This window comes from Salvelinus namaycush, chromosome 33 (assembly GCF_016432855.1).
Source record: "Salvelinus namaycush isolate Seneca chromosome 33, SaNama_1.0, whole genome shotgun sequence".
Lineage (NCBI taxonomy): Eukaryota > Metazoa > Chordata > Actinopteri > Salmoniformes > Salmonidae > Salvelinus > Salvelinus namaycush.
Window position 1 is genome coordinate 23,294,191 of NC_052339.1, and position 14,242 is coordinate 23,308,432.

At 43.5% G+C, this 14,242-nt stretch overlaps 1 protein-coding gene across 1 annotated transcript; it reads right to left on the minus strand.

Moving 5' to 3' along the window:
- Positions 1–5,944: 5,944 nt before the first annotated feature.
- ppp1r16a (protein phosphatase 1, regulatory subunit 16A) lies at positions 5,945–13,697 on the minus strand. The gene is made up of 10 exons (XM_038973080.1): positions 13,406–13,697; positions 12,315–12,385; positions 11,567–11,712; positions 11,217–11,320; positions 9,296–9,420; positions 8,906–9,031; positions 8,715–8,790; positions 7,863–7,992; positions 7,537–7,699; positions 5,945–7,394 (listed from the first exon to the last, which is right to left on the minus strand). Exons 1-10 carry the CDS (start codon positions 13,653–13,655, stop codon positions 6,900–6,902), a joined length of 1,686 nt encoding a protein of 561 aa, XP_038829008.1. The 5' UTR covers positions 13,656–13,697; the 3' UTR covers positions 5,945–6,899.
- Positions 13,698–14,242: the final 545 nt, after the last annotated feature.

The following is a 14,242-nucleotide window of genomic DNA, read 5'->3' on the forward strand; positions in this document are numbered from 1 at the left end:
CAAATGTTAAGACGTTGTCAGCTATATATGTTAGCTAATGTTTAGAAAGTTGCTTTTAGTTGCCTGGTTTGCTTGATTGACATATACTAAATTATTTTTTAAACAGATGGGTTTATTGGTGTTAAAATACACCAGTTATGCTATTTTGGAACACCAGGCTGCTGATAACATTCAGCCTGTCATGTTTGTGTTTATATTTTTTCATAACAACAACATCAAGTTTCATGTTGGACGACAATGTTCATGATGTCACTGCGACAACTGCATATGGACATGTCGATAGAAGTAATATAAACCAGCCTTTCGTCTTGAAATCTTTGGTTTTCAGTACACTACTGTACTCACTCTGTTCAGCACGTCCTCACATGTGAATCCTTAAAGAGATGGGTGGGCCTAAGGCTTAAGAGGGTGTGAACGATGCCGAATGGGTGTAGACAAAGAACAGCTGTCTGGTAGGTGTACCAAAATATTCAAAGGCAATTTTCTCAAAAGTGGGGTTACAAATTTATCAACTTTCAAAGCAGAATTACTTTCCCATTGTTCCTCAACTGTAGTGTATGATGTACCATTTTCTAGCTCTGAGTCTCTACTTTTATCCAATGTAAAAAAACACAAATCTCAAATGTTGCAACATAAGACCAAATCGAGCCGGTTGGTCACATAGGAACACATCATAAGCAATGGTAAAATGTGTAGAATTGCAGGAAATTAGGTTTAAAACTGCAAAATGTCCACTCAGCCTCATGACTAAATGTTTGGGGGCCCCCTGGAGGTTGGTGCCCTGAGGCACCAAATAAGACCGCCCGGCCTTGCCTACCAACGATCCTGCTACTTTCATAATGTTATCCAGCCTGTTCTTACTCTAAGTTAGATTACCAAAACAGCAGATGATATTGAATGTTAAAATGGAATCAATGAACAATCTGTAAAAGATGGTCATCAGGGTCTTATCCACTCTGAAACAGCAGAGTTTCCTCAGGAAGAACAAGCATTGATATCCCTTTGCACAGATAGCATCCACATTGGCCTCAAAACTCAGTTTTCTGTCAAGGAAAGTGCCAAGATATTCACATCGATCAACGGTATCAACTGTCTCACCATCTATCAGCCTGCATTGGAGGCAGTGAGCTACTCCGGAAATCAATAGCCATATCCTTGGTTTTATTGACATCAAGTTCTAAGTAGGAGCAGTCACACCATCCAACGAACTCCACCACTGGGTCGATGGCTCACCTCCTCATCCTGTAAAAGACTCACGATAACCAAATGTTGTCAAGGGCAAAGTCAGCACAAAAACTAAGAGAGGGGTGGTAGTTGTGGCAGGTATAGACTGAAGGGCAGGCAATGTGCCAATTACTAGGGGTCTACACTGCAGGGTATATCCATCTTTCACCATGTGGTGGAATATCACCCCTCAGCCTCACACCACTCACCTCACGTCCACGCTGATGTATACTTTCTGCAACCACGTGTCTTTACACAACACAGAGACAACAACGGTGGGTCAGGGTGAGTCAGGGTCGGTCAGGGGAAGAGACCGGTATTGCCTGGATGTCTGCTGGGCACTGGAATGCCATTGTTGCACAGACTGGGCTGTTACAATCAGTACAGTGTGTGTGTGTGTGTGTTGAATGGAAGATCTTCTTTGCCAAGACACTGCACAATTCCACCACTAGGGGATAATGTTTACTGCGTCCATATGTAAACCTGAATGCAGCACATCAAATGCACAAGGAAAAGAACAGACTGAAGTTTGACATAATAACATATTTATTCTGAAATATTTACATAAAGCTGTAGATTTGTAGTAAAGTGATCAAATAGGAAATTAAACAAAGGGAAAGAAGGTACAAAAACAACACCTGTTATGGCACTACAGTCGGTCCTTGGTCAGTCAGAGTTTATACAGCATGGAGTCCTTCCACGGAACCAAATGCATCCCCTGTACCTGCTGAACAGGAAAGACAACTATATGCACCTTCAATACTTCCACAACCATTCCTTTACTCAGTGCAGCTACATTCATGTTCAATAGAGAGGAAACTGGTGTGAATGTTGAGCAGCATGGTTCTCTTCGCTCAGCGTTGCCCTACCGGTTTTTGGTACAGTAATGTAGCAGTTCATCAAACAATAGTACACAAATATAAACACCATGGACCACGCAGGTGTCATACCGCTCAGGAAGGAGATGCATTCTGTCTCCTAGAGATGAACGTACTTTGGTGCGAAAAGTGCAAATCAATCCCAGAACAACAGCAAAGGACCTTGTGAAGATGCTGGAGGGAACAGGTACAGAAGTATCTATATCCACAGTAAAACGAGTCCTATATCGACATAACCTGAAAGACCGCTCAGCAAGGATGAAGCCACTGCTACAAAACCACCATAAAAAAGCCAGACTACGGTTTGCAACTGCACATGGGGACAAAGATCATACTTTTTGTAGAAATGTCCTCTGGTCTGATGAAACAAAAATAGAACTGTTTGGCCAAAATTACCATCGTTATGTTTGGAGGAAAAGGGGGAGGCTTGCAAGGCGAAGAACATTATCCCAACTGTGAAGCACGGGGGTGGAGCATCATGTTGTGGGGGTGCTTTGCTGCAGGAGGGACTGGTGCACTTCACAAAATAGATGGCATCATGAGGGAAAATTGTGTGGTTATATTGAAGCAACATCTCAAGACATCGGACAGGAAGTTAAAGTGTGGCCGCAAATGGGTCTTGCAAATGGGTCTTCCAAATGGACAATGAACCCAAGCATACTTCCAAAGTTGTGGCAAAATGGCTTAAGGACAACAAAGTCAAGGTATTGGAGTGGCCATCACAAAGCCCTGACCTCAATCCTGGAAAAATGTGTGGGCAGAACTGAAAAAGCATGTGCGAGCAAGGAGGCCTCCAAACCTGACTTAGTTACACCAGCTCTGTCAGGAGGAATGGGCCAAAATTCACCCAACTTATTGTCGGAAGCTTTAAAGGCAATGCTACCAAATACTAATTGAGTGTATGTAAACTTCTGTCCCACTGGGAATGTGATGAAAGAAATAAAAGCTGAAATAAATCATTCTCTCTATTATTCTGACATTTCACATTCTTAAAATAAAGTGGTGATCCTAACTGACCTAAGACAGTATTTTTTAACTAGGATTAAATGTAAGGAATTGTGAAAAACTGATTTTAAATATATTTGGCTAAGGTGTATGTAAACTTCCCACTTCAACGGTATATCTATTAAAGAGGCATTCCTTAGTTACTACATACATTTTTTGGACTGATGAATATGTACCCATTGATTCTTGAAGAATATAACGTATAAATGCCCCGTGAGCTTAGTTCAACTGTCGTACCCCATCAGAACCCAAAATATAAGCTTGTTTTACTCCAATGTTTGTAAACAAAGTAAATGTAAAGAATCACTGTATAGCCAAAAAATGTGGTTAAAACGATCATTTTGATATCATGGATGGTCCTTGCATCCATAGCGTAGTCGATGGTTTGAGAGTGGTTGTATTTCTCCAGCCTCATCCCTCAGCTTTTTACTGAAACTGTGGCAGGGAGAACACCTTAAGCTCCAGTTAAGGATTTCCGCTTTAAGAGAGCAAGCATGACTGTCCACCTGACTCCCAACGTATACAAATAAGTGACAATGTCTACACAAGTACTCTAAGCCCATGTCGTATACAAAAAATAAATAATTAAAAAGGCCGGTTGGACGTACTGCCAAGTTCTCTAAAATAACGTTGGAGGATGCTCATGGTAGAGAAATTAACATGAAATTCTCTGGCAACAGCTCTGGTGGTCATTTTCTGCAGTCAACATGCCAATTGCACATTCCCACAAACTTGAGACATCCTTTAAATGTGCCCAGCACAAGGTGCACCTGTGTAATGATCATGCTGTTTAATCAGCTTCTTGATATGCCACACCTGTCAGGTGGATGGATTATCTTGACATAGGAGAAATGCTCACTAACAGGGATGTAAACAAAATTGTGCACCACATTTAGCGAGAAATACGTTTTTTTTTTTTTTGCATATGGAACATTTCTGGAATCGTTTATTTCAGCTCATGAAACCAACACTTCACATGTTGCATTTATATTTTTGTTCACTATATTTTTCACTTCGCCAACCCTACAGAACAGTGGAGGCTGCTGAGGTGAGAACGGCTCATAATAATGGCTGGAATGGAGCGAATGGAATACCTTCAAAACATGGAAACCATGTATTTGATACCATTCCACCTATTCCACTCCAGCCATTACCACGAGCCTGTGCCTCCCAATTAAGGTGCCACCAACCTCCTGTGCTACAGAAGGCACTTACTGTTGATAAACCATCACACTGACGAGGTTAAACAAGATCGTTTTCTATACATTTCTGTCAGGTGTTCTAATGACCCCTTCATTTCATTTAGACAAGGTAGATCCTGGGTTCTAGGAAGGAAAGGTTTGTTGTGAAGGAATGGTTAAGGACAACCTACTGTAGCCACTGAGCACGACATACATCACTATTCAGAGTATAGAAAGTGTTCAAATAGAAATGCCTAGAGAAAGTTGTCATCCTGAGGAGGAACATTGAACATCATGACAAAAACACCTTCATTTAAATATAAGAATCTCTTACAATCATTTAGAAAAAAAACAACTTGTTAACAAATTACATCTTAGACTTATTAAAATGTACCATTTTCTTAGTGCACTGGAACAGTAGATTCTTTTTTTGTTCATTAATCATTTTAAGAACAGTGATGAATGCTGATCAGGAGAAAGGTAGGGCAATAGCACTTGTCTACACTTAAATGTGATGCAAATTCAAACCAATGAGAAAAATAAACTTCTCAAAAACAATCCCACTTCTGTACCCTGTCAGACAGAGACTGGAGTGTCTGGAAAACAAATACAGTGCATTCTGAAAGAATTCAGACCCCTTCACTTTTTATTACAGCCTTATATAAACATTTTCCCTCATCAATCTACACACAATACCCCATAATGACAAAGCGAAATCAGGTTTTTTGAAAAATAAAAACAGAAACACCTTATTTACATTAGTATTCAGACCCTTTACTATGAGACTACAAATTGAGCTCAGGTGCATCCTGTTTCCATTGATCATTCTTGAGATTTTTCTACATATTGATTGGAGTCCACTTGTGGTAAATTCAATTAATTGGACATGACTTGGAAAAGCACACACACCTGTCTAAGGTCCCACAGTTGACAGTGCATGTCAGAGCAAAAATCAAGCCATGAGGTCGAATGAATTGTCAGTAGACAGGATTGTGTCAAGGCACAAATCTGGGAAGGGTACAAAAACATTTCCACAGCGTTGAAGGTCCCCAAGAACACAGTGGCCTCAATCACTCTTAAATGGAAGAAGTTTGGAACCACCACCACTCTTCCTAGTGCTGGCCGCCCTGCCAAACTGAGCAATCAAGGGGAGAAGGGCCTTGGTCAAAGAGGTGACCAAGAACCTGATGGTCACTCTGACAGAGCTCCAGAGTTCCTCTATGGAGATGGGAGAACCTTCCAGAAGGACAACCAGCTCTGCAGCACTCCGCCAATCTGGCCTTTATGGTAGAGTGGCCAGACGGAAGCCAATCCTTAGTAAAAGGCACATGACAGGCCGCTTGGAGTTTGCCAAAAGGCACCTAAAGACTCAGACAATGAGAAACAAGATTTATTTTCTGGTCTGATGAAACCAAGATTGAACTCTTTGGCCTGAATGCCAAGCGTCACGTCTGGAGGAAACCAGGCACCGCTCATCACCTGGCCAATACCATCCCTATGTTGAAGCATGACATTGTAGCGTCATACCCAAGACTCAAAGCTGTGATCCCTGCCAAAGGTGCTTCAAAAAAGTACTGCGTAAAGGGTCTGAATACTTGTGTAAAAGTGATTTCAGTTTTTTTTATTTGTAATAAATTTGCTTTGTCATTATGGGGTATTGTGTGTAGATTGAGGGGGAGAAAAAACTAGAATAAGACTAATGAAACAAAATGTGTAAAAAGTCAAGTGGTCTGAATACTTCCAGGATGCACTGTAAGATCAATAAATGCTATCATGTACCCTTTTGTATCAATCACTTTAGGAAATCGCCTCACTCTCGATCATAATCTGTGCTTCCCTTCAATCAATAGTGCACATCTCAAATCATGTTCAGTCAATCATAAGTAGGAAAGATCATTCATTGGTCCGATTATCATCTTGAAAAAAAGCATAATAATCAGGTTTGGTTCATTCTGCTCTTGCCCCTTTCTGCTTTGAATAAGCACATCTTATTCACTGAAGTCAGATGACCAATTCATATAGTATGTGCTTGATACATCCTAGTGTGAGAACTCTTATTGAACTGCCCCAAACACACATGAAAAAAGGGACTTAAGAGGAAAGTACTCAGTGCTATTGCAAGAGTAATACTGGTATCTGTAGGTCTCCACACACAGCCTAAAAAGCCACCAGGTGGCCATATAAGGTCTCCTGAGATCCAAATAGACCCAGAGCAATATCCATATGGAAATATATGGATCTGGCCACACCCTCAGAGGAGCAATGAGGAACATTATGTTAAGTGCTCATATATTAAATGTTTGACATTTTTCAGGAAGGAGAGTTTAAAATAAATCTGTGCAAGAAGATAAAATGTACTACTACATTTACTAAAATGGAGTTAAGACCAAACATTCAACGGCATATCATTGACGGAACCAAATAATATGCTTAGAACGAATCAAACTGCAATGAATCCTTAAAAGTATATCTGGTGGTCACCGTAGTGTTTTGACTTGAAATCGGTTTGCCACATAGGAGTGTTACACATCCCCTCATTTCCAGTCAGGCAGTGGGTGCTTGGGAGTGTTTGTGTGTCTCTACATTGTGGCTTGGGAGTGTTCGTATGTCTCTACATGATTCCACAGCAGGGCTCCTTGGTGTTGTTGGACGTGTCCTCCTCTGGGGCTCGTAGTTTGAGCAGGGGTGGGTCCCCGCTGGCTGGAGTGAAGTACACAGAGCTGGGAAAGGCCACCTCCTCTGTGCTGGGGGTCTCCTGGACAGCTCGGGAGGGGGTCACCTCCTGCAGAGGGGTGGGAGAGGGAGGTTCCTCCTCTGAGGGAGGGAGTAGAGGTGGGGCGGGGTACTTGTTGAGCTTGGCCGCGGCCCGCTGGCGTTTCAGGTCCGCTAGAGTCTGGTGGGATTTCTCCAGGGTCATGTTGTCCCTTTCCTCCCCAGACCCTGAGGCAGGGCTCAGCTGGTAGGAGGCACTGCGGTCCATCCGGCCTCCACTCCACTTCTCCCCTGGGACAGACGCCGAGAGGGCAAGGGGCGTCCCACCGTTCCCCAGACTAGACTTCCTCTCCGCTCCCTCCTCATTCTCCAGCCTCGACATAGTACCTGCAGCCTGAGAAAGCCAGAGCAACAGAGAGTTAATATGACACATTCACCTATCAACTCAATCATATCCTCTATTCTCAGTGTCGACTGAACATGGTAGCTGTCTGTCCTGGTGTTGTTGCTATGACAGGAGTAACAGTACTACTCACCATGGCAACGTGCTGGTGGAGCTCGTTGTCCGTCTGTCTGTCCTCGTCGTCGTCCTGCGGCTCGTTCTGCCGGCCTCTCTCCTGCCACACCATGGCCTCCTTGTGGTGCTCCCGCCGGTACAGGCTGGAACGCTCGTTGACGCTCACACGCCGCACCACCTTACTGCTCAGACGGGGGACGAAAGACAGACACTATAGACACAGCTACAAACTGACAAGAGGCTGAGGCTTTGCCTGTGTCTTAACAAAACCCTCATCTGCTCTTAACCTTCCATCTTTAAACCTTGAACTAATCCTCTATTGTTCAAACCCCCCTCCCCACTCACCCTCTGCTGCCAGTGCTGGAGGCTCGTCTCTGCAAGGTGCCCTTGTGTCGGTCATGACTCTTCATGATTGCGTCGTGTTTGTGCTTCAGCTCCATCAGCTTGACTCTCACCTCCTCGTCAGCACACACATCTACCACGGACAGAAAACACAACAGAGTCAAGACATGTCATCCCCATACAGTTAACCACCACCAACAACTGCTCCCCGGGCGCCGATGACGTCCATTAAGGCAGCCCCCCGCACCTCTCTGATTCAGAGGGGTTGGGGTAAATGCAGAAGACATTTCTGTTGAATCCTTCCCCATTCAGGCTTACACTCTGATACATGGTGATGCTGTGTGTGCCATCTTGGTCTTCTACTGTATCTTAGTCTGCCGCTCTGACGTTGCTCATCCATATATTTATATATTCTTAATTCCATTCCTTACTTAGATGTGTGTGTATATATATATGTTGTGAAATTGTTAGATATTACTGGACTATCGGAACTAGAAGGACAAGCATTTCGCGACACCCACAATAACATCTGCTAAACACGTGTATGTGACCAATAACATTTGATTTGAGGACTATTATCTATCATGATAACAGGTAATAAGTCAACCTATACAAGGGTTCTGTGTCATTGCCCATCACATCCCCACAGTCTAACTACAGGATGTAAAAAATTAAATAATCTAAATTACCAGCACTTGACACCCACATCTAGCTCTGACTACTGATAGTCACGTTATTGCGGAAAAGTGTACTTTCTATGCCTGTGATATGTGGTTGTCCCACCTAGCTATCTGAAGTCTCTCTGGATAAGAGCGTCTGCTAAATGACTCAAATGTAAACATGTGGTGTTGTTACCCAGCGGCGTCTCTTCCAGGACAGACTTGGTGTTGAGACTGGCCCCATGAGCCACCAGCTGCTCCACCATCAGGATCTAGGAAAACAGACACACCAGTATGTTCAGGTCAGTGAGCCAGCCATTTAGCATTTAGCACCATTGAGAAAGGGGGCTTCATTCTAGACTGTTCTCAGAGTACTACAATACTGACCTGTCCCCAGCAGGAGGCGGCGTGGAGTGGTGTCCAGCCGTCCGTGTCCTTCTGCTCCACCTTGGCCCGGTGCTCCAGTAGCAGCTCCCCCACCGACAAATAGCCGTTAGCCGCCGCTATGTGCAGCTGGAGGTGAATTGTTAGTCAACCTTTCATCCCAATGGTGAAGTGAAGATATGATCATAATACAAGACCTGAAAATCTCCCCAGCCAGGTATGTTTTCAGGGTTACAGCAGGGGTATTCAAATCCAACACTACAAGGTTCAGAGTACCGCTGGTTTTCTGTTCTACCTGAATGAATTGTACCCACCTGGTGCCCAAATCTAAAAATCAGTCCCCGATTAGAGAGGAAGAATAAAAAAACATCTATTTGAATGTGAGTGTCTCACCAGCGTGGCCCCGTTGTCATCCTGAGCGTTCAGGTCCGCTCCATTCTGGACCAGCACTCGAAGATCTGTGAGCATATTCATCTCCTTAGCCCCACGACACCGGTTTATACGGTCCTGGGTTATACCTGCACAGACACACAGCAAGTCAGAGTTCTTCCACACTTCCACACAGACCGGGTTTAAGTAAGGCTCGTAGAGGGGATTGCAACTTCCAGGTACAGTTGAAGTCGGAAGTTTACGTACACTTAGGTTGGAGTCATTAAAACTAGTTTTTCAACCACTCCACAAATGTATTGTTAACAAACTATAGTTTTGGCAAGTCGGTTAGGACATCTACTTTGTGCATGACAAGTAATTTTTACAGCAATTGTTTACAGACAGATTATTTCACTATCACAATTTCAGTGGGTTAGAAGTTTACATACGCTAAGTTGACTGTGCCTTTAAACAGCTTGGAAAATTCCAGAAAATTATATCATGGCTTTAGAAGCTTCTGATAGGCTACTTGACATCATTTGAGTCAATTGGAGGTGTACCTGTGGATGTATTTCATGGCCTACCTTCAAACTCAGTGCCTCTTTGCTTGACATCATGGAAAAATCAAAAGAAATCAGCCAAGACCTCAGAAAAAATAACTGTAGACCTCCACAAGTCTGGTTCATCCTTAGGAGCAATTTCCAAACGCATGAAGGTACCACGTCCATCTGTACAAACAATAGTACGCAAGTATAAACACCATGGGACCACGCAGCCGTCATACTGCTCAGGAAGGAGACGCGTTCTGTCTCCTAGAGATGAACGTACTTTGGTGCGAAAAGTGCAAATCAATCCCAGAACAACAACAAAGCACCCTGTGAAGATGCTGGAGGAAGCAGGTACAAAAGTATCTACATCCACAGTAAAACGAGTCCTATATCCACATAACCTGAAAGGCCGCTCAGCAAGGAAGAAGCCACTGCTCCAAAACCGCCATAAAAAAGCCAGACTACAGTTCGCAACTGCACATGGAGACAAAGATCATACTTTTTGGAGAAATGTCCTCTTGTCTGATGAAACAAAAATAGAACTGTTTGGCCATAATGACCATTGTTATGTTTGAAGCACGGGTGTGGCAGCATCATGTTGTGGGGATGCTTTGCTGCAGGAGGGACTGCTGCACTTCACAAAAGAAATTGATGGCATCATGAGGCAGGAAAATTGTGTGGATATATTGAAGCAACATCTAAAGACATCAGTCAGGAAGTTAAAGCTTTGTCGCAAATGGGTCTTCCAAATGGACAACGACACCAAGCATACTTCCAAAGTTGTGGCAAAATGGCTTAAGGACAACAAAGTCAAGCTATTGGAGTGGCCATCACAAAGCCCTGATCTCAATCCTATAGAAAATTTGTGGGCAGAATTGAAAAAGCATGTGCGAGCAAGGAGGCCTACAAACTGACTCAGTTACACCAGCTCTGTCAGGAGGAATGGGCCAAAATTCACCCAACTTATTGTCGTAAGCTTGTGGCAGGCTACCCGAAATGTTTGACCCAAGTTAAACAATTTAAAGGCAATGCTACCAAATACTAATTGAGTGTATGTAAACTTCTGTCCCACTGGGAATGTGATGAAAGAAATAAAAGCTGATATAAACCACTCTACTATTATTCTGACATTACACATTCTTAAAATAAAGTGGTGATCCTAACTGACCTAAGACATGGAATTGTTACTACGATTAAACATCAGGAATTGTGAAAAACTGAGTTTAAATGTATTTGGCTAAGGTGTATGTAAACTTCGACTTCAACTGTAGCTATGGTTACAGGGCTGCGGCTAAGGGCTGTAGCCATGGTGAGAGGGTGAGTGTATGGTTAGAAATGTAACAAGAGGATAAGTTTGGGGATGGGAAATCAGGTTGGTTTTTAGTCTCCCTACTGACCCTGCTCTGCCATGACCATCTCTAGCAGCTCCAGAGTGGCCTCGTCCTCACAAAGGTCATAGGGCATGTTGCCATCAGCGTTGACAGCCAGCAGCTCTGCTCCACTGAACACAGACAAGGAGAACGTTATACCAGAAGCACACACATCGTTATCACAGCCTACTTGGAAATGATAAGGATGTCTTTGAACTGTACAATAGTGTCTGAAGAAAGGGTAAGAAGTTGTTGAACTTCACCCAGAGGAATGGGTCAAAACTATTTGTACATTTTAAAGTCCTCCACATTCTGCACAGTACATTGTAACTGTGTAGATTTGTGTGTCGTGTTGAGGTGTTTATAATGTGACTCACGACTGCACGAGAAGCCGCACCAGGTCTGTGTGTCCACAGGTGGCAGCAGCGTGAAGCGGCGTCCACAGCTCACTGTCACAGGCGTTCACACTGGCCCCGGCGTCCAACAGACACTGTACCAGCTCCACAAAGTCATCAATGCAGCACTGCAGGGGGAATGCAGACAGACACACAACGGGCATAACACACACACACACACACACACACACACACACGGGTTTACTGTCAACTGCAGAGTAAACTGAATTTGCACAGGTCCAGGCCTCCAGCCTTTTACTAAGTAAACACATAAAAAAAATTCTGGAGGGAAGAAATACTTCATGACTATAAAGAGAGCACTGTTCTCTCTAGTGCCACTCTTACACATTTACAGTGTGTGTGTGTGTGTACACTAACATGTACATGTAGGGTGTGTGTTTTACTTCTAAGGAGAGCAGTGTCTTTTCTTGGTGGTGTGTTGGTAGGCGTTTTCAAACATCACAGTAGTGCTATGAAGGGGGGGTCACTAAATCTATCCTTCCCAACGGTCTAGGAATGTAAGAGCCAGTCCAGTCCAGAGCAGCAGTTACATGTCTAGCTCTAGAAGCAATGTGAAAACATTCTACAGCTTTTACATAGACTGATTTTAGATAGACACCCCACAGACAGACAGTACTTACAGTGTTGAGAACCACACTAAACATAAACACACACACAGGGTGACCAAGCGGGCAGACGTCGGACTGTGTGTGCGAGAGCGCGTGTGTACCTGGTGAAGGGCAGTGAGTCCGTCCTCGTTGTACAGATCTGGACTGACTCCACCGTTCAGCAGCTCCCTCACTGCAGAGAAACACATGGCCATTATTCACTAGAACTCCAGTAAGTCATACTATGAATCTTAGTTAAGTGATAATGCCCGAGAAGCCGGTGTTTGGAGGATATATCGGAACGGTGTTGTTAGGACCGAGTCGAGAGAGACGGCAAGGTTTATGCAAATCTCTGCTGTTGGAAACCAAATACTAGTCTTCAAATCAAATTTGATTGGTCGCATACACATATTTAGCAGATGTTATTGCAGGTGTAGCGAAATGCTTACCCTCTTAGCGTTAACAGTGCAGTAACATCTACAATAAACAACAATCCACACAATATGCATGTCTTAAAGAAAGAGGAAATAATGTCTAGATGAGTTTTACAGTGGAGATCAACTTTTAGGAATTGCCTGTCTCTGGCTGGGCTGATGAGACAGTGGATTTCACAGTGAAATGGAACACTAATGCATTACAGTCATAGCTTTAGCCGGTGGTAACTTGGCAAATAGAAATCGTCTGGAATGTGGTTTTAACCAATCAGAATGCAGAATTTGACCCACCTGTTGTATAAATTTCAGATAACCTCTGCTCTTGCAATGCAAACAAAAGTTTAAGTTACCGCTATAATTAGCCATAATCAGGTGTGCTAACAATAGCACCATTGAAACCAAACGCCTGTTCTGATAAGCCTAAAAGTATGATGCGTCTCACATAAAATATGCATGAATGATTTCCTGTGTAACTTGTGTTTATAGAGCGGTCGTGCTGTGCAACTGCCCTGCCACTATTCATGTTACTTTGAAGAACAGCAGCCATGAAAACAACAGTGAGTGTTATCTACAGGCTTTTCTAAGGGGTAGAGGGAATTCCTTTGGTAGAATAAAACCTCTATGGCCCGTTTCCCGGACATGGATTAGCCTAAACCTAATCCTGGATTTAAAAGCACTTTTAATGAAGAGATTCTCCATTGAGCATGCTTTTTAAACCCAAGACTAGGCTTAAAATCGGTTTCTGAAACCATCCCATAGTGGTGTGCTGACTGACTCACCCTCCTCCAGGTCATTGCGGGCTGCAGCCTCCAGCAGAGTGATGTTGTTGGGGAAGACCACCCTGCGCGTGCGCCCCTTCTTGTTGCTTTTCTGTCCGGCCTTGCCCTCGCCACGGGCCATGTCCTTGTCCATCTGGGCCCAGCCCTTTAGCTGCTGGGCACGCCGCTTCTGGGCATGCTTCAAGCGCTCCGTGGCGCTCAGACGCCCAATCGTGGCCATCTCACCGAGCAGCTCGCCGTGCTCTGCCATGCCACGCCAAAGCCCTCCCCCCACCCCCTCCCCTGTCCTGTTTCACTGGTCTGATCTGGTTCTGGATTTTAGCAGTAGAAAGTGAAAAAAAACAACTTTGAACCATATTTCAGTCCTTAAATCCATATCACTGCTAAAAAAAATATAATGATAAATCGATATAGTTCCATTATAAATCGCTACTTTCGATTTGTAATGTATTTTTCTTGCTAGGAAGCATTAGCTAGCACTAGTCATCCTATAGCTTGTTCTCCATCTTCTTCTTAAATAGTGAGCCAACATGTTTTCACCACTTATTTCCATGAAAGATCAAAACTAATTTTCTCATGCTTTCTCTTGACTCTCTGCAGCCGACATGTGGTGAGCAATATGTTTGGAACATCAAAATCGCAATAAAATCACAGTGTCAAATCACAATAACTATCATGAGAAACACAATACATATCGGCGCCTAAGTATTGTATCGTGAGGTCCCTGTAAAAATATATATATATATCAATGAGGTAAAAAATAAATACAAAATAAAGACATTTGGACTAATACTGCAGAGAACCTTAATTCAGAGTGCAATAGTACGAGAGAATGGA